This window comes from Plasmodium berghei, assembly GCF_900002375.2.
Source record: "Plasmodium berghei ANKA genome assembly, chromosome: 14".
Taxonomy (NCBI): domain Eukaryota; phylum Apicomplexa; class Aconoidasida; order Haemosporida; family Plasmodiidae; genus Plasmodium; species Plasmodium berghei.
Window position 1 is genome coordinate 1,152,651 of NC_036172.2, and position 19,370 is coordinate 1,172,020.

At 22.6% G+C, this 19,370-nt stretch overlaps 9 protein-coding genes across 9 annotated transcripts; 4 read left to right on the forward strand and 5 right to left on the reverse strand.

Annotated features, from left to right (window-relative positions):
• Positions 1 to 385: 385 nt before the first annotated feature.
• Positions 386 to 988, reverse strand: PBANKA_1429800 (conserved protein, unknown function; the record flags this gene model as incomplete). The annotated part of the gene is made up of 2 exons (XM_034567646.1): positions 386 to 560; positions 744 to 988. The coding sequence occupies 2 exons, from the start codon at positions 986 to 988 to the stop codon at positions 386 to 388; spliced, it is 420 nt and encodes a 139-aa protein (XP_034424122.1).
• Positions 989 to 1,896: 908 nt separating this feature from the next.
• PBANKA_1429900 (GPI ethanolamine phosphate transferase 3, putative) lies at positions 1,897 to 6,175 on the forward strand (the record flags this gene model as incomplete). The annotated part of the gene is made up of 4 exons (XM_034567647.1): positions 1,897 to 4,523; positions 4,641 to 5,708; positions 5,873 to 5,945; positions 6,065 to 6,175. 4 exons carry the CDS (start codon positions 1,897 to 1,899, stop codon positions 6,173 to 6,175), a joined length of 3,879 nt encoding a protein of 1,292 aa, XP_034424123.1.
• Positions 6,176 to 6,726: 551 nt separating this feature from the next.
• Positions 6,727 to 7,407, reverse strand: PBANKA_1430000 (histone-lysine N-methyltransferase, putative; the record flags this gene model as incomplete). The annotated part of the gene is made up of 2 exons (XM_034567648.1): positions 6,727 to 6,846; positions 6,997 to 7,407. 2 exons carry the CDS (start codon positions 7,405 to 7,407, stop codon positions 6,727 to 6,729), a joined length of 531 nt encoding a protein of 176 aa, XP_034424124.1.
• Positions 7,408 to 8,164: 757 nt separating this feature from the next.
• Positions 8,165 to 9,933, reverse strand: PBANKA_1430100 (geranylgeranyl transferase type-2 subunit beta, putative; the record flags this gene model as incomplete). The annotated part of the gene is made up of 2 exons (XM_034567649.1): positions 8,165 to 8,633; positions 8,798 to 9,933. 2 exons carry the CDS (start codon positions 9,931 to 9,933, stop codon positions 8,165 to 8,167), a joined length of 1,605 nt encoding a protein of 534 aa, XP_034424125.1.
• A 129-nt stretch (positions 9,934 to 10,062) lies between these two features.
• PBANKA_1430200 (ER membrane protein complex subunit 6, putative) lies at positions 10,063 to 10,583 on the reverse strand (the record flags this gene model as incomplete). The annotated part of the gene is made up of 2 exons (XM_034567650.1): positions 10,063 to 10,113; positions 10,257 to 10,583. The coding sequence occupies 2 exons, from the start codon at positions 10,581 to 10,583 to the stop codon at positions 10,063 to 10,065; spliced, it is 378 nt and encodes a 125-aa protein (XP_034424126.1).
• A 1,435-nt stretch (positions 10,584 to 12,018) lies between these two features.
• Positions 12,019 to 13,260, forward strand: PBANKA_1430300 (conserved Plasmodium protein, unknown function; the record flags this gene model as incomplete). The annotated part of the gene is made up of 6 exons (XM_034567651.1): positions 12,019 to 12,241; positions 12,407 to 12,562; positions 12,669 to 12,691; positions 12,795 to 12,884; positions 13,028 to 13,065; positions 13,230 to 13,260. 6 exons carry the CDS (start codon positions 12,019 to 12,021, stop codon positions 13,258 to 13,260), a joined length of 561 nt encoding a protein of 186 aa, XP_034424127.1.
• A 299-nt stretch (positions 13,261 to 13,559) lies between these two features.
• Positions 13,560 to 14,500, reverse strand: PBANKA_1430400 (adrenodoxin-type ferredoxin, putative; the record flags this gene model as incomplete). The annotated part of the gene is made up of 5 exons (XM_034567653.1): positions 13,560 to 13,674; positions 13,815 to 13,944; positions 14,039 to 14,142; positions 14,269 to 14,386; positions 14,491 to 14,500. 5 exons carry the CDS (start codon positions 14,498 to 14,500, stop codon positions 13,560 to 13,562), a joined length of 477 nt encoding a protein of 158 aa, XP_034424128.1.
• Positions 14,501 to 15,587: 1,087 nt separating this feature from the next.
• Positions 15,588 to 16,052, forward strand: PBANKA_1430500 (conserved protein, unknown function; the record flags this gene model as incomplete). Its single annotated transcript, XM_034567654.1, has 1 exon — positions 15,588 to 16,052. One exon carries the CDS (start codon positions 15,588 to 15,590, stop codon positions 16,050 to 16,052), a length of 465 nt encoding a protein of 154 aa, XP_034424129.1.
• Positions 16,053 to 17,212: 1,160 nt separating this feature from the next.
• Positions 17,213 to 18,056, forward strand: PBANKA_1430600 (conserved Plasmodium protein, unknown function; the record flags this gene model as incomplete). The annotated part of the gene is made up of 3 exons (XM_034567655.1): positions 17,213 to 17,341; positions 17,537 to 17,587; positions 17,907 to 18,056. 3 exons carry the CDS (start codon positions 17,213 to 17,215, stop codon positions 18,054 to 18,056), a joined length of 330 nt encoding a protein of 109 aa, XP_034424130.1.
• Positions 18,057 to 19,370: the final 1,314 nt, after the last annotated feature.

A 19,370-nucleotide genomic window follows, 5' to 3' on the forward strand; every position in this document is an offset into this window, starting at 1 on the left:
TATAAATTCTATAAATAAAACAAATTAATCAATTTAATTGGACATAATATTAATAATGAAAGATTAAAAGGCAAAAACTATTTTTTATTCTCTTCAACTCATATAATTGAAAAATATTAAATATAATTTACTTATCTTTTACGGAAGGAATAAAGAAATGAAAAATAAAAAAAAAAAATATTATAATAATATATGCATATTCACATTCTATAGAGAAAAAGAGGGAAATCAAATGATATATAACATCTTACCAGATAAGCACACATGATTCATCTCTTTCTATTATGATTAAAAAAATATGGCCATATGTAAATTAGTAAATTTATATGACTTATTAAATATAAACACATTATATATATGATCAAACAGAAAATCAATTAACTTTTTATTTTTTAATATTTTGAAACCACGATGGTTCTTTTATCCATCCTGGTTTGTTTACAATATAAGGGATGCTTTTCATTGCTGGTGTATCGTTCTTTATGTATTTATATAAATCGTCTCTACATAGTTCTAATTCATTTTGTAATTTTCGGCATATATCTACTTGTTCCATTTCTCTAAAAATGTATCAAAAAAATGAAAAGCATTAATATTATATTCATATTATTTGTGGGTAATATATGGATAGTTTTTATTTTCATGAAAAGGTATGCATATAGATAGGACGCGCTTAAATAAATGAAATATGCATTTATATATGAGTATATGCAAGCATTTGGTTATGGCATATTTTTTCGTACTCATTCATGTAGGCACATTCATAACGGTATTGCTTTGCGACATTATAACACTTCCAATCATCGTTTTCACTATTTGAATCAATTATTTTATCAGTGTAATAATATACAGCTTTTTTATTTGCCATATGTCTTCTAGTTGTTATACCAACAAGTAAAACGATGTTGAAAAAAAAACATCCATAAACTAGTTTTGCGGTTTTTCCTAATTCATTCCACCCCTTTTTTATTTCTCGAAACTTGAACATTTTTCTACTTATTTCTACTTAGATTAGTTTTTATTTATTATATTTTGAAGGAATTGTGCCTTTTCTGTTTTAATAACCATTAGGTGTATATTTTACAGTGTATTGTGTAAAATCTATTAATTTTGTGCAGCTTATTTTAGGCCCACATTTTTTTATCATCGTTTACAAAGAACAATAATCTTATTTTTTTCTATCTCTCTTCAAAGTTTTTATTTCACTATTTTTTTCTATTATATTTATTTGGCGAACTTTTGTGAACTGCTTATTTATATATATATATATATATATTTATTTATTTATTTATTTATTTATTAAATTTACTGACTTATCTATTTTATTTTTATGTTTACAAAAAATGTATATGCGTAAATAAACACATGAACATAACTATCATATACAATCATCTATTTTTATTATTTTAAAAATACAATTATAAAAGCAATTTTGTTTTCAGTATATACCATCACTAATCAAGTACAATACACAAAAATTGTAAAATACTAAAATTATTATAACATGCACGTATATATAAATATATTTTATAGTATTATATGCATATATTTTATGAAAAAATTAAAAAAATGAGCTATTTTCTTTCTATATGCATAAAGAAAAAAATATCCTTATGACTAGCATAGTTTATTCCCTTTAATGCTTGCATTACATTCAGATTAAATCATTTTTTTTGTTTATTTTATTGGGAAATTTAAACACATTCAAGCTGCATACTCGTTATATTCAAATGCATGGATATACACATTATTGTTCTTAATTGTTTTTTTCACCTAAGTATATAATATCACCACTCACACACATAGCGTATGACGAAATATAAAAGAAATCAAATTTAAACAGAATAATTAAACGATGTTAGAAACAATATTGATTATTATAAAATAAAATACAAAATGAAAGAGGGGGGGAAATCTACATCATTTGGCCATGTTTTAACAAATCATGTGATAATTTTTTTCTCGATCTTATTAATAAATGTCTTGATTTTACTTTCATATATTAATGGGTTTTTATTTTCAAAAGCGGGAATTTTAAATAAATCAGAAAGTTTGGATGTATTCAGCAAAAAGGTATTTGGAAATGAATATGTAGAATATTTGAAAACGAATAAAAATGTCTATTCAATCATTAATCCACCTTATGATAAAATTGTTATCCTTTTAATTGATTCACTAAGATTTGATTTTACACTTTATGATCCAAATTATGATAAAGAATGGGAATCGAATATGATGCTCAAAAATGGGGGTGGGAAAAAAGTAGGAAATGGAAACAGCAGTATAAATACCCTCATTGAACAAAACAAAATTAAATTATATTTAAACAATATGATAAATTTACATAACATTTTAAAAAAAAAAAAAAAAAATACTCGATTATTTCGATTTGAAGCAGACCCACCAACGATTACAACAGCTCGACTAAAATCAATACTAGTAGGAAATATATCAAATTACATGGATATCAATGAAAATTTCAATCCCAGTGATAATATACAAGACAATTTTATCGATCAATTATATATTAATAAAAAATATGTTACAGCTATTGGTGATGATACAATTACAAAATTAACAAAAAAAATAACAAAAAAATTAGTATATGAAAGCTTTAATATATTTGATTTTTATTCACTAGATATTAAATCCAAAGATCATTTTTATCGAGAATATTCTCAAAATGATTGGGGCCTTCTTTATTTACATTTATTAGCAGTTGATCATATAGGTCATATAGAAGGGCCAAATTCAGAAACTATGAAAAAATCTTTAATAAATTTTGATCTATTTATAAAAGATATAATTAATAAAATCAATGAATCTCAAAAAAATAATAAAAATATATTATTTATAGCGTTTGGTGATCATGGACAATTGGATTCAGGAGATCATGGTGGAATTAGCATATGTGAAACAAACAGTTCTTTGTTTGCTTATTCACCATTAAGTTTAATAAATGTTGATAAAAATATAAATTCTCGAAATTTTGTTTTATTTGACTATGGAAATGATAGTGATATAAAGAGAAAGTCTAAAAATCGACCTTCTGATGATTTATTTAATTATCATGATTTTATTACAAAATATAAAAATTCAGAAGATGATAAAAATGATGTAATAGGTTATAGAAAATATCATTCCTCTTTAAACAGCTTAAATCGTGAAAGAAAATATTTTTATAATGTTAAGTATACAAAACAAGTAAATTTAATTAGTACTTTATCATTTTTAATTGGCTCTACCTTACCATTTTGCAATATCGGGAATATTATTCTTGATCTTATTCCGAATGCATATGAAATTGATAGTGATACTAATGTACCATATCAAAAAGAAAAGAAACTAAACACTGAAAAAAAAAATGTGCACCCTAACAAAGATATAAAAGAAAATATTAAAAAAAATGTAGAGAATAGTAATAAACAATTTGAGCACCCAAGTCAAAGTAAAGAAATGAATAAATTTTCACATGCATACTATGATTTGTTAAATCTACATTATATTAGTGAACTGAGTTATGCTAACATGTGGCAAATAAATAGATATTTAAATGAATATGAAAAAATGTATGGAGTTATAAAAAATGATGACTATTATCTTATTAAAAATGTGTGGAAAAAAATAGAAAATGAGAAATCTTCTTTTTTCATTCCTCATAAGGAATTTATAGACAATCAAGAAATATTAACAAAGGAAAAAGAAAAATATATAGAATATATAAATAAAATTAGAGAAGCAATGGATCTTAGTCAAAGATATTTTTATTATATTTTTACTTTAAAAAATCACTCTTTTTTATTTTTATGTCTATTTATAAATTTATATTTTTTTATAATTTTTAGCATATATTATTTCTTTTCCAAATTAAATTATTATAATAAATCAATCGGGAGTAGAAGATTTGTTCTTTCTATAATCCTTGCATTCGCTATTTTATTTCTTCTAAATCTTTACAAACAAAAATTATATATTATGGTGCTCTCATTTTTATTTCTGTTGTTTGTTGGATATATATTTTTTTTCAAAAAATCCAGGGATCAAAATATATTTTCAATTTTTATACATACAAAAATGCTAATAATGTTTAATATCTTAATATCGAATAAATTGAATGAAGTAGCAATAATACAAGAAAATGAAAACCTTGATCCGATTTCAGCAAAACCTGATGCTCCATTCTTCGAAACCAAACCCCAAAATAATATTCAAAAACAAGCAAACTCCAATAAATTTGAAGACTATTCAAATAGCAATATAAAATTAATTCATAGATTCATCATATTTTCAAAAAACCTAATTAATGAAATGATAAATACAAGTTATTTTTTCTTACAAAAAATAAAATTCATACAGATTTTAAGAAGCAACTTTTTTTTTGTATTTTCTGTTATATGGAGTTTTTGTGAAACATCTTTTAACTATGTAGAAAAAGAAAGACATTATATTCATATCCTTATAATATTTTACGTATTTTTTTCTTCAATATTCCAAAATGATAGAATATCCACTTATTTCTTCAGGTAATTGCAGCATCATATATCTTCACATATCTTATGCAATATTGTGTGCAAACTTTTCATTTACATTTTACATATATCCATGTAAGAAGAAAAATAAAATACATTTTTTTTCGTTAGGAGCATACCGTTGCTAGCTATTTTGTTAGTTAACCTTATGGCTAGTTTTCGATCAGAATATTTCAAACATGACAAGGAAAAAATGTTTATAAACAGATCTGCGTTAAACATAATTTTACCAACAATTTTTTATATACTAAGTATGTTATTATTAAGGAGAAGGAGCAATAAAATGCTGAAAAAAAAAATAAAATTTATTACAATAATAATATGGACATTGCAATATTTTTTCGTTATTATTTACTTGACTAAAATAAATAAAACAGCAGAATTTTGGACACCTTTAATTATGTATATGTTAACATTTTCGTTTATATCATTTATTATATTACGAAAAAGTGATATTTTGGAGAAAACACAAAATAAAAATATTGGAAATTTTATAAAAAAAATGAACGAGTTGTGTGTAACGTTTTTTATCATACTTTGTTCATTACTACAATTTTCTCTTATTATATATAGTAATACAAATTTAAGTATAATTTTATTTTTTTATACAACATTGATATTCTTTTATTTTTACTTTATAAATACTGTGGATTTAAAACAAAAAGAAGATATAAATAATATTAAAATAAGTTGGATTAGGGAAAATACTAATGCAGACAGACAATATAGCAAGCATATAAATACAAAAATTAAGGAAAAAATATATTTAAATCTTCAGAAAGAAAAACATATTATATTAAATAAGTCTAGTATAATAGATAAAACAGATATTATACAAATACAAATCGCTAAGTTAATTCCAAGTATTTCATTTTTTTTAATTAATGAAACAAGTTCTTATTTATTATCATCACTAATTTTAAAATATAGTTTTTTTTTAACCGGTCATACATTTATGTTAAATAGTTTACCGTTAACTTCAGGCTATATTGGCTTTGGAAGGTATTATTGGCCTTTTAGTCAAATTTATATTTTTTTACATGTATTTTTTCCAATGATTTTTTCTTTTCTTTTTCTTATTTATATATTCAATTTGAGAAAAATAAAAGCTTTAGAATTCTTTGAAGAAACAGATTTTTACAACTTTTACTTGTATCCATTAATTAATTTTTTGTTCAAGTAAGAAGCAAAGAAAAAAAATGAAAATCCTCAAATATGCATTTGAACGAGTTTGATGCATGTTAATTGACTGAAATTTTGTTTATTTATCCAAATATTTTTATCACATTTATTATTTTAGAATATTTATCATGTTTTTCCTTACATTTTTTTTTCTTTTTCAGAAATATTTTTCTTTTTTGTGTCAAATGCTATGTTTCCATGTGGACTTCTTTCTTTCTTGGAATGCATATCATGGTATTGCATATATACGAAAATAGATGGATACAAAAATGGGCGTCAAATAGTGGATTATTCGAACAACACCATTTCGATATTTTAATTAATTTGATTTACTTTTTTTCTTCTACTTTCAGATAAACGATTACTTTCTTCCAAATTATTTTTACCTAGCCTCTATAGTTATTGTTTATATAACTTTATCAATACTGATTCTATCCATAATTAGACGAATTTTTTTAAGATAACTTATTTTTCGTTAGAGGGATGAAATACTTGTCTCATGATATTTTCTTCATTAAGAGGCTTCCATTTTCTATCCTTTAGATGTGTAAAAAAAAAGAAAATGCTATATTCTTAGTATAAAATATTCAAAAATATTATGAATGAATATTAAAATGGAAAAAAAAATACATATATGAAAAATAGGGTTATATATGTGGCTTGCATTATCTTGCCTATTTTTTTCTTTTTTTTGTGTAATATGATGTTTTATTACTATTTTTTTGTTTTATTTATTGATCAGTTACAAATAATGCGTAATAAATAAATGTACATATGTATATTTGTGTACCGAATTACATAGTGTATTAGTTTATTTACTTAATAATTTGTTTCTTTTTTTATATTTTCAAATAAACAAAGTGAACATATGAGAAATATGCACATGCATAGAACAAAAAAGTATTTGTATACACCCCCAAAAAACAAAACAGGTGTACACATATTCCTTCAATTTGTTCTTAATATGTTTTGGGACTTATTATATAAAAATTGCTATGTATTTTGTTTATTAACACTAATTTAATAGAGTTATTACCTTCCACCATGCGTTCCCATAGGATATGCAAATTTCCTCATCTTTTTTAATTTTTTTCAGAGAGCGAAGTATCATAATATATTTGGAAGCAACTGTTTCCTATAATAATAAAAATCAATGGATAAACAATAAATAAAATACAAATAAAAATTATATATGTTAAACACAGTTACTTTTCCAAATGAAGAGATAAAATTGTTAATCCTGTTACGGTGGACATATATTGTTTTCATGTTTTTTTTTTTATACATTTTCATTACTCATTGGGCTTTTAACAATTTGAAAAAAAGCATTAGGGGTATCAGAATGGTTGTATAAAATTCCATAACCCAATGGGAAAAGTTTATAATTTATATTTTTCTGGGAAGGATTCATAATTTGGACAATTTCGTTATTTGCATTTTCAGATGAATTTTCGAATAAATAATCAATCAAATTATTTGGAATATTTTCATTTTCTATTTTTATTGTTGGGCATACTTCAATTATCTCATTTTTTTTTATTTCAGCAAATGAAAAAACCCCTAATCCATTATAATTCGATTTTCCAATAAATATATTTTTGTGTATATCATTAAAGTTAATTTCATCCTTTTTCAAAATATGTGCCAATTTATTCTTCGCAAAATAATTGTGAATTTTCCTTCGAATAATATGCATTTATTGATAGTACACAAATATGTATATAGATATATTAAACCATTTGAATAATTAGTTTCTAATTTTTTGAAATATTATGACCATATTAGTCAACTTTATTTTCAATGAACTATTATTTAAACGTCTTACAAGCACAGAAACATACTTATAGCATGCCTTTTGGTACACCATTTACATTTATCTTAGTAAAAAAATGAAATAAATAAAAATAACCTCAAAGCTCCAAAAATATTATTATACATTTATATATCCTCTTAAATTAAAAATTCCATTATAATTTCCCGAGAAATATTTAAATCTCATTTTATATGGATATTCCATTTTTACTATATTATCTTGACTCAATGTATATTCATTTATTACGTGCGTAAAAAAGGCAACAAACAAATTGTAGAAGATAAAAGTAAATTTTTTGACGAACGAAAAAATGTATATTTGATCATTTTTCAGTTGTTTATAACAATGGAAGGATTGTACCAATTTTTGTTTAATTTCCAGAAATGTGAAATTATAAATAAAAATTATGTTAAAAGAAATAACTTATATAAAAATAATGTTTTAAATTTATAACAAAAAAAACATAATTATGGTTACATAAAATGTTAAAAAGAAATAACAAACATGAAAAATAAATAAAATTAGAACAATAAGAGTAAACTATGCGAATATAATACAGGGAATATACACATGCATTTATATTCCTGTGTGCATTTATTATGATTAAAATTTATTTCTTTGTTTTTTTTTTTCGGTATATTTAAATTGTCATATATACAGGCATTGCAAAAGATGAATGAACATCGTTCAGCTGAATTAGTTGATCTTCCAAATGCTTAGGTATTTTTATATCACCAAATATATCATATTTGTCACTTTTTTTATTTTTATAATATTGAATATTATAATAAATAATTGATAATGCCGATATTGCAAAAAAACTATGGAACAAGTCTGATTGCTTATAGGATATATCTTCTTTATCATAATAATTGAAATTTTCACTTTTTTTAATATAATTATTATTTTGTTGAACTCTTGAAAATCCGCCATTATCTTTATCTTGACATTTTAAAATAAAATTTATTAATATATTTACATTTAAAAGTTTACTTAAATTACATTTGAGACTTACTAAACTACTCAAAACCCACCAAGAGTAGCAAACGTCATGATTCTTAGAAACTCGCCCATTAATACCTTGATTTTCATATCGGTCGCATAGCCACCTATATATAGAAAAAGGGAACAATGAAAAAAATATTTAAAATATTGTGATTATTGAAAAGGCTTTGGAAAATTTTACCTAAGCCATTAAATGTGTTGAAATTTTTACAATAATGTGCATATATATATTTGAACATGTATGCGTAGTTATTTTTGCTAGTTGCACCTTATCAACTTGGATCTTATCCATTTGTTTGTAAATAAGCAACTTCTATTATTATTATCTTTCAAAAGGTTTAATGAATTAACTGCGCAGAATGTAGTTCCTGCATGAGACTCTGATCCAGGGAATTTTGAAAATCCTCCATCAACATTAAAACAATTTAATATCCAATTTATACATTTTTGAGTATTGTTATTAATGTATATATATATATTTCTTTTTGATAATAATAGATTTATAAAATATAGAGATGATAATGAGCAAAAGACAAATCTCATGTCACCATCAAAATGTAATAAGAAACTTTTTAAAGAAAAATGATAAAATCCTTTATCTTCATCAAACATTAAATTAATAAAATTGTATATTTCTAACAATGTTTTAGTGCTTATATCATTTTCACTTGTTCTATTTATTAAAAATAATATTTGAATGGCACTTAATGTAGATATCACATTTGATTCATATAACAATTTTTTATTACATGGACTAAAACCGCATACAATGAATTTTTTTTTCATTTTTTTATTACTTTTCAACCCACATAAATGTGTAGAATTTTGGGATAAATTAAGATCCTTTTTTTCAACCTTATCAATCTCTCTCATATTGTTTATCAATAAATCATTAGTTATATTTTCGTTAGTATTAAATGTTATATTAATTTTCTGTCCCTCATTTTTAGGGAATTCTATTCGATTTATATTTTCATAAGTTTTATCATTATAATGAGAAATATTCTCCACTGATATGCTTGTCCCTTCATTGTCTATCTTTATATTAATTACATCATCATAATATTTTTGTTTTACTATTTTCATTACTTCATTTATATCTTTATCTGATAAAATTTTATTTTTCTTTTTATAATTATAAATAATATCTTCCTTAATTTTTTTTTTTTGCAAAGATTGCATTACCAATAAATATAACATATCTATTATATTTTTTTCTAATATATCACTCAAACTATTTTTTCCTTTGTTCATTATTAAAATTCCACTAAGAACCCAAAAAACTCCATTAATCAAAATTGATTCATATTTATCCGATACATGATCCCTTTTAGATTTAGATTCTAATTTTTCTTTTATGCTCTTTAAAAAATATTCTTCATGTAATTTTATATTCAGTTCCATATTATTATATTTTGGTGATTAAACATAAAAAAAAATATATATGATCAAACTGTGCAATAATAATAAAAATGTGGAAATTGTAGGATGTTGTAAAAAATATAAATTGATGTGCTCCCAAAATGTGCACATTTAAAAAATGTATATTATGTCATAGGATAGGGTCCAAAATAAAATAAAAGACTGAAAAGGGGAAGGAAAAAAAAAGAAAAGCATATTACAGAAATAAACGAAAAAATAAATTAACCATTATACATGCATCAATATAGTCATATCAGCACATTATCATTTATTATATACGCCATGAAAAAATATGTTATGCTTACTATAAGTCCACTAAAAAAATCACTCAGAAATATGCATGATTTACTAGAAAAAAATGATTTATAATTATTCTTAATATGAAAAAATGTCATTAATGTTCCTATTAATGTAAATACTGAAAAAAAGAGAAACCCTTTTATGCCTTGAAGTCCCAAAATTCCAGCAGTTATTCCCCCAATTATCCCATAGAATTGTCTACTTAATATTAATGAATTTTTATTATACTTAACTATATTTTCATCATATTTATTACTCTCCAATATTTTTGAGTTTAAACTATCTTTTATATTATCTTTACTTCGATTATCAATGCTTGTGTTTGTTTCCATTATTTTAAAAAAAGGACGAATAAAACGTGAAAATATAAATACGCAATAAAATAACTAAATGACTCACAATACAACCCAAACGAATAACCGAATAAATAAAAATCCAGAAAGAGGAAACTTTGAAAAAAAAAAAATATATAAATATAGAAAAATATTCAATCATACAGGAAATCGTGCTACTTCTATATTCGCCCTTATTTATTATATAAATTAAAAAAATGGATTTAATGACTATATAATATATAAAAAAAAACTAAAAATTAATAAATGATTATCCAATTGGATACGCGCATACTTTGGCTTTAAAAAAAATATAGCTATAATGAAGGGTACTCAAATAGTTACGTGCTTACAATTTTTACTAAAATTTTCCACTATTTTTTTTAATTAAAGTTTAAAATTTAATATTCAATGTTCTTAATTTATAAAAACAAAAAATAAACATAGAAAAAAGAACGAAAAAATATTGCACATATAAAATTTTTTTTTGTGCCTTTCATAAATAAAATTAAAATACTTAGTGTATTTTCTCATCACAAGATCCTTAAGCTAACTACCAAAAACTGTTTACATATTATTTTACAAGTTTGGTAATAATTTTTATCATATTATATTCACAAATTAAAAAAAAAAAAAATTGGAAGGAAAATTTTTTTTTAGGAATTTTAAATTTTATGTATACTATTATTAAAATGCGCATATGCACATGCATATATATAATTTATTTTATACTTTTCAAAACATGTTTAATAGTCGAACTCTACGCATATATGAGCATTTTTCCATTGGGGGGAAAATGATAAACATATAATCTTATTGTCTAAAAATGGCAACAATGCCCAAAAGATTAAATAATATAAATGAATGTTTTTTTGGTCTGTCCCCATTATATTTAACAAAATTGACTACAATATACCATTATTATATATGATGAGTATTTTAATTGTTAACAATAATATTATATAATACAAATAAAATCTTATGATCTCATATATATTAATTAAGTTTTATATATAATACATAAATTAAAGTAAACAAACACTTTTATTATTATATGAATGTGTAGATACACCTGCATATTCATTTTAAGGCATTTTCATTTTTAAGCTGTGGTAAATTGCATTGTTTCTGAAAAATACATACATATATATTAACCTTAGTATATGATATGAGCTTTGGTCATTTTATATCTTTATAAAAATAAGTATATGTAATAAATAGATAAAATTCCTTGTTTTAATATTTTGGAAATATATATTATTCTACAAAATATTTTTTTGGATTTTGTTACTCTTTGTCAACATATTGATATCAACGTGTATGTATACATGCATATGCATACATAGTAGTATGAGATAGCATAAAAGGTGTTAATTGTTTGTTCTGCCTATATAAAATATATATTTTTTGTCATAAATTATTTATCCATGCCAAAATGATTAGAATAAAAATTATTCTTCTGTTTATATGTTCTTGCTCATTTCTTAATATAAGTGGTTCTGTCAAAATTCAAAACAGCGATGCTTTATATAACTGTTCTAGTGTATTATGCTCATATGATAAATTGTCAAATATTCATGAAAATTCAAAAGCTATATTAACAGAATTAGAAAATATATTATTCGATGTGCGTGGTGAAAAAAACGTGCACCAATCAGGTTTATTTAAAAAAAAACTAATTAAAACCATCTTAGAGAATACGAAACTATTTTTTTAAAAGTTATATAACATACAAATGGATATTCACATAATAAATATTTATATTCATCATAATAATTCTAAAATGTTTTTTTATGCACAAACTATTATTATTTTATTGCCAGAGAATGAATATAATAAGAGACTTGATCTTGAAATAAAATTCCCGGATAAGGACGATTACGATGATTCGTTATATTTATCATCAGATCAAGATTATGAAAATGAAATGAATTATATGAACCCTGTACCTTATATAATTATTAATAGCATGGACACAGGTTTTTTATTTTTATTTTCTAAATAATTTCAGAGTAATTGTGTTCATTCTATAATTATCTGTTTATTTTTTTTTTTTCATTTTTTTGGAAAATTGGACCTATTTAGATGATTTGGAAAGATCTATACTAGTAAAAAAAGAGAAAACAATAAAAAAATTGAAGAGACAATTTTTATGCAAAATTTTATTCACTTTTTTAACCGAAATTTATATTTTATTTCATTTTTTTTAAGAACGATGATATAAATGAATTAGACAATTCAGAGGAAATATTTTTGGCAAATGAAGAGGACATAGATGTCGCCTTTTCTAAAATCCATCGAGTATAAAATTAAAAAATTTATATATCTTTCAGTTTTGTATTAATTTAATAGTTAATGTATAAGCATTTATGCCCATAAATTAACATAATTACATTGCTAGACAAGCTATAGATATACGATATAATTTTGTTCTTTTTTATAAGCTCAAGGAGAAACAAAATCGTTCCCAAAAGGAAAAGAAGTAACCATAATAAATAAAAAAAATATAGAAATTATAATAATTGAATAATAGCTTTAATATTGCATATATTTATTTCCGTTTTTTGACCCAAAGAAAAATTGTATATTTTCTCATATTAAACCATTTTTAATATTTTTCTTTTAAATAATAATTTTACATTAAAGCAAATATAGTTTAAAGAAGTTTCTACGATAAAAAATTTTACATTATTACCAATAAGTTTGAAGAAAGATATGGGAAAAATGTTTTATTATATTTTTAAAAAATAATAAGTTTATATAAATACATGCACACGCTCCAACTTATAGGGATACATATATAATTTCATATATTTTCATATTGTGTTTTGTGTATTATTTTTGTCATTTTTTTGTTTTACCTTTTATAAATAAATAGACGCACGTTATGGCTCAATAATTAAAACACATAAATGTGTATGTGCATATATTATTTATTTTCAGAAACAATTCTTAAAAATAATAATAAAAAACAAATTAGTGTGGTGTAGGAACATAACCATCTACATAAAAATTTCGAGTCATCGGTGGGAGTTTTATTTTCATTCCATCTAATTCTTTAGTAAGTTTAACTTGGCAACCTAATCTAGAACTAAAAAAAAATGAATCCATATATACGATTATTGTATAAATCTGCAACTTGGTCATAAAAATAAATGTAGCAGCATAGTAAACGTATATACATAGTTATATGTTGGTAAAAAAAAAATTTCATATAATATGATATATTACGTTTCAGTTATACACGGAGCTAATTCTAGCATGTCAAGTTCATTATCTTGGGCTTCTGGTAAAAGTTCATAAAACTGGTTATCAATTATTACATGACAAGTTGAGCATGCGCAAAAACCTTCACAGGCGCCTTTGTAAAGGAAAGAAAGTTAATAAGTTATGAATAGGGGATATATTTGTATGCAGGTGCGTAGACTATATAAGGAATAACTATATTATTGTACCTTCTATATTAATATTATTTTCATGGGCGACCTTTAATATACTATCTCCTACTTGTGCTTTAACTGTTGTTTCATGGTTGTCGTGATTTAAAAATGTCACATTACTTAAAAAAATGTAAAATGAATAAATAAAATAATTTGTAAAAATAATTAATAATATTGTAAAAAAAATAAAGCACAAGTATGATATACGCATGCACATGTTTGTATTTTTTCGTTCGATTATTTACATTTCATCAGAATTTTGGGTTGTAAATTTTTTTTTTAAATTCAAATATAAATAATTATTTTTGGACTTGCTCGGTAAAAACCTTTTAAATATATTGTTCCTGATGGGGAAGCTAAATTCTATACAAATAAAAATTTAAGTTTGTTAGTCATATCATTTATGAATATACTATACATATATACGTATGTGGTTTGCCTTTTTTTATATTATATAAGATTCTTACTGGAATTCATTTTTCCCCCCTCCTTCATTTAAATTTATGGACCCTTTTAACGTAATTATTCAAGTATAACCATATTTATTTTTGCGTAAAATTTAATTTCCCTCTTTCTATACGTATATTTACTCTCACTGGTTATATTTCTTTATTATGCATTTTATATATTAACATACACCGAAATTAACATGAGAATTGTGCTTGTAGATAAAATTCATATTTTCAAAAAAGTTACAAATATTTATAATGCAAAATTTTCGGAATATATTGAAGGAAAATAAAATAATAAACAAATAAAAAATATATAGTTACTGAAAAATTAGTTATTTATCAGTTAAAATAAATGTAATAATATAGTTGATCGTCTTCGTATATTTATAAGTGTAATATATACATAATAAGAATATTAAAATTATTATATATATTGCGAAAATTGGCAAATATATTTCAGAGCCCACGTTCTCTTTTCCCCCATAAATTTTACACTTAACAAACCTTTATAATATATGTTTAAATTTTAATTCTTAGTATTGAAATGATGTAAATTTTGTATATTTATTATAATTTATTTGTTTTTTTTAATCATTCCTTTTATTTATTTTTTTCTCCTTTTAATATTTATATATACACGCATGTATGTAGTTTGGGGATGCTGATAGCTTATATTTATCGCCTACTAAACATATTTTATATTTTTTTATAGTTTATTTGTAAAACTAAGAATAATTTCATTCATTTTGTTAATAATATAAATAAAATTATATATTCAAGTATAATACATAATTTATATCATTAATATAAAAACAACACATTGACCACAGACCTATAGCTATAAGAATAAATAAAAAAATAGGGAAATTCTTTTAGTGAAGTCAAATAAATCATATAGAAAAAATGCATACATGTATATATTTATAATGTAAATATATTTATAGATTAATAAGTCAATTTTCAGACGATAATTTATATTTTGCCAATTTTTGAAAATATCATGTTGTTACCTAATCTGAACGAAAGAAAACCGACCAAATAAACAAAATAATAAAGATAACTAGTGGCAAATAATAGATTAATAAACTGATAAAACGACGAACAAAGAAAAAATGATAGGAAAAATATTTGATAATGCTTTTCGAATACGTACGTATAATAGATTCGTTTGCTTTCTCATTGGCGGAGCATTCACGTATAGTTTTACAAATCCAGACATTGATACTGTTTATGAATTTTTTCCAATTTTTAAGCAAAATAAATATGCATATTTAACATTTTTAGAGGTTAATAAGAATCAAGATACTGTATTCGAAGATAAACTCAAAGATCTTTGCAGGTTTTATCAAAAGCAACCTGGTTATTTATACACAAAAATAATTAAAAGAAAAAATGCCATAAATGATTTAAATCGCTATATTATTGTTTCTACTTGGTTAAAGAGTGAAAACTATTTATTAGCTTGTAATAGAATATATGGGCAAATGTTAATTAAAAATATTCAAGATTTTACTAATTATGATTCATACCTATATAAAATAGTTGTTGATGATTCAGATTATTTGCCTCCTTTATAGAAGGCCCAATGCTTAAGTTATTATTATAAATGTTATAACTGTCATTACGTTTGTTTATTGCCACTTTCTTAGTTGTTTTTTCATTTATATAGTTTTTACATAACTGTATGCGTAGGATATCGCTTATAAATATATAACACGAATAATCATTTTATTCAATTGTTTAACATATGTTTATTAGCTAATTTATAATAATACATATATTAAATATATCATGATGAGCATTCTTCATAATGTGAATGTATTTTCCCTAATTTTGTGTATATAAGAATGCCTTTTTTATTTATTTCTGTATAATCTACGTTTAACATTTTCATATATATTATTTATTTTATACTTTTTTTAGAATCATATATCAAATTCATCCTTGTTTTGTTTATTTATTTCTATTCAAAATGTTATACAAATATAATCACACTTGTGTGTGCATCAGACATACATATGTATAGATACCTGCATTTGTGGTTACTTGAAAATATTTATATTATGAGTAGTGATAAATGCATTGCTACTTTAAACAATTTACAAAATCTTAAAAAAAATTAATGTAAAATGTGTAATTAATTTATGCTTTATTTATTCTAATTTTTTTGTATAAGCAACGGTGGAAATATATAATAATTTCGATAACAATTCCAGCTAATTTTAATTATTGAGGATTAAAACTGGAAAAAAGAAATCGCCATTGTTTTAAATATATATACTGATCTATTAATTTTTGCTTATTTTGGCATTTTCTAAATACTAACATCAATTTACACGACAGTATGTACACTAATTTATTTGATGAAATTTTTTTATACATATATATGAGAATGTTTATATTTATAAATATATGTATACACAAATGAAATGTTAAAAAAAAAATGAAAAAAAAACAAGGTATATAAATGGGCAATTTATATTTGGGATTCCATTCCAATTATACAAAACTATTAAGACATTTTATTTTCTGATAATACACATTTTAAAATTTATTTCTTTAACCAATTATTATTATCAATATTCTAAGAATTACTATAGATATTATTATATCACCATTAATTATATTTTTACACACATTGTTGCAAATTAAAAAGTATATAGGAAATAATTAGTGAAGTGAAAGTTATACTGAATGTATATTTTTATATTAATATTCTGACTATAAGATAATAAAAATGAGAATACGATTCATCATACTTATTTCAATTTTACTACTATGTGTAAAGCGGGTATTTTCATTCAAAGGATTACAAAAACTTAAAAATATAAATGGAATACAAAAAGTTTTAAATCCGTCCAATCAGGTATACCACCTATTGTTCATCACAGATAAATGAATATTTGTGTTTTTTCTACATTATTTTATAAACTTGTTAGTCTATTCCTTTTATTTTCATTATCGCTAATACTTATACATTAGTGTCGCTTTACTATGGATATTATAATATTCCCATTTAACTAAATTTTTTATTATATTTTTCTCCTCTTTTTATTTAAAGATGAGTTTCCATGAATTACGATCACGAAGCAGATATGCTCAAAAGAATAACGTAAATAAAATTCTTTTATTATAATATTTTTTTTCTTGAATTATTATTTTTGATTCATATATTATTTATATATTTGATGGTTTATCCTTTTTTATATTTTCTTAAATTTTTTAAAATTTTCATTAATATTTCATTAATTTGATGGATGGATAATTATGTAATATGCTCACATTCTTATAATCTTATGAATTGTGTGCAAAATTGAAATATAAGATTTCTTCAAAAAGTATAATATGGATGTATCACAATATAAGATGCATAATAACGAATGAAAAATACCATAATAAATTGTTCTATTTTTTTTATATTTTTATTTCAGTTAAATATAAATGTAGGAGATTGGACCATAAACATAACTTATAAAGCCCCATCTAATAATCCCGAGAAAATAAAAAGCCTTTTGATATACTCAATGACATTTCCATATACTGAACTTGATGAATTCAAGGAATATTTATTTGAGGAATAGGTGAGTCTTCAAATAAATATGCATACATATATTATTAATGGTGATAATAAATTTCAAAATGTTTATGTTTTGGTGTGCCAATTGAATTTTAGCCATTATTACAGCATTTTTTTTCTATTTCTTATATTTTTAAGACCGTAATAAAACTATTGCAAATATGCAAACATCATGCCTATTCCCTACACATGATAACATTTTCTTATGCATTCAAGAAGCGGTTTTTATCTCATAGAGCATTTAATTTTATTTAATTAATCAATCTATACTTATCTTATTTATATGTGCTTATGCTTATATACATATTTTTCTATAGTATTACCACGGTAACTCATAAAACAAACATTATAAGCGCTTTCCATGTTATTAGGCAAAAAATAGCATTTATATTTTATATATTCCTATGGATTATATTAATCCATCTAATTTGTATACAAAAAAGGTAACCTATATTATGAATGCAAAAGGTTGTACCATCACGGTTTTTATCCCAAAGTATAATTATAGTTTTAAATTACTTCCATATATATGCGGGAAAATAAAATCATACATTTATGCATCATACAATTTTAATGCGTACTTTATTTTCATTATAAACTATATTCATGCATAAAGGTAACATAAACAGATGGATATGGTATTTTATTATTTTTAACCGTGTTTCTAGATATATGTAATATTATTTAAGTTGACAGCATTAAAAAGGGAATAATATCAAAACTATATATTATCATACAATAAATTTATTCCATATTCTATATTTTTTATATTATATTATTATTTTCCCCCATTTTTATCTAGTACATACAAACTAGCAATCTTCTCCTAATACAAATATGTAATTTAAACAAAAAGTATAATACAATTTTTTAATGTCAAACGCTAATTTATCATCATTAATAAAATATAATAATACCAACGTAATAATATTATTATTAATAATAATACAAACTAATCTATCATCTTCAGCACATGCTACATATATGTGTTATTATATAACTTTAAATGACATTTAAAAAATGTATAATAGAAAAAAAAATGCTTTTTTTATGATTATATTTTTATACGTTGTTATTAAATCGTGTTAATATTAATACCTTTCATATAGTATAAGAATCGCATACGCTAGCACTATACGCATGCGTAGAATATGCATAATATTTAATGTATGTATAAAAAATGGGAATTTTTGGAATATAAAAAAATATAATAAAAATAATTATAATATTAGTATTTATGATTTTTATGCAGCTACATTTACAAAAAAAATGAAAAATAGAATAAAAAATAAAATAAATATTTTTGAAAGAAAATGCA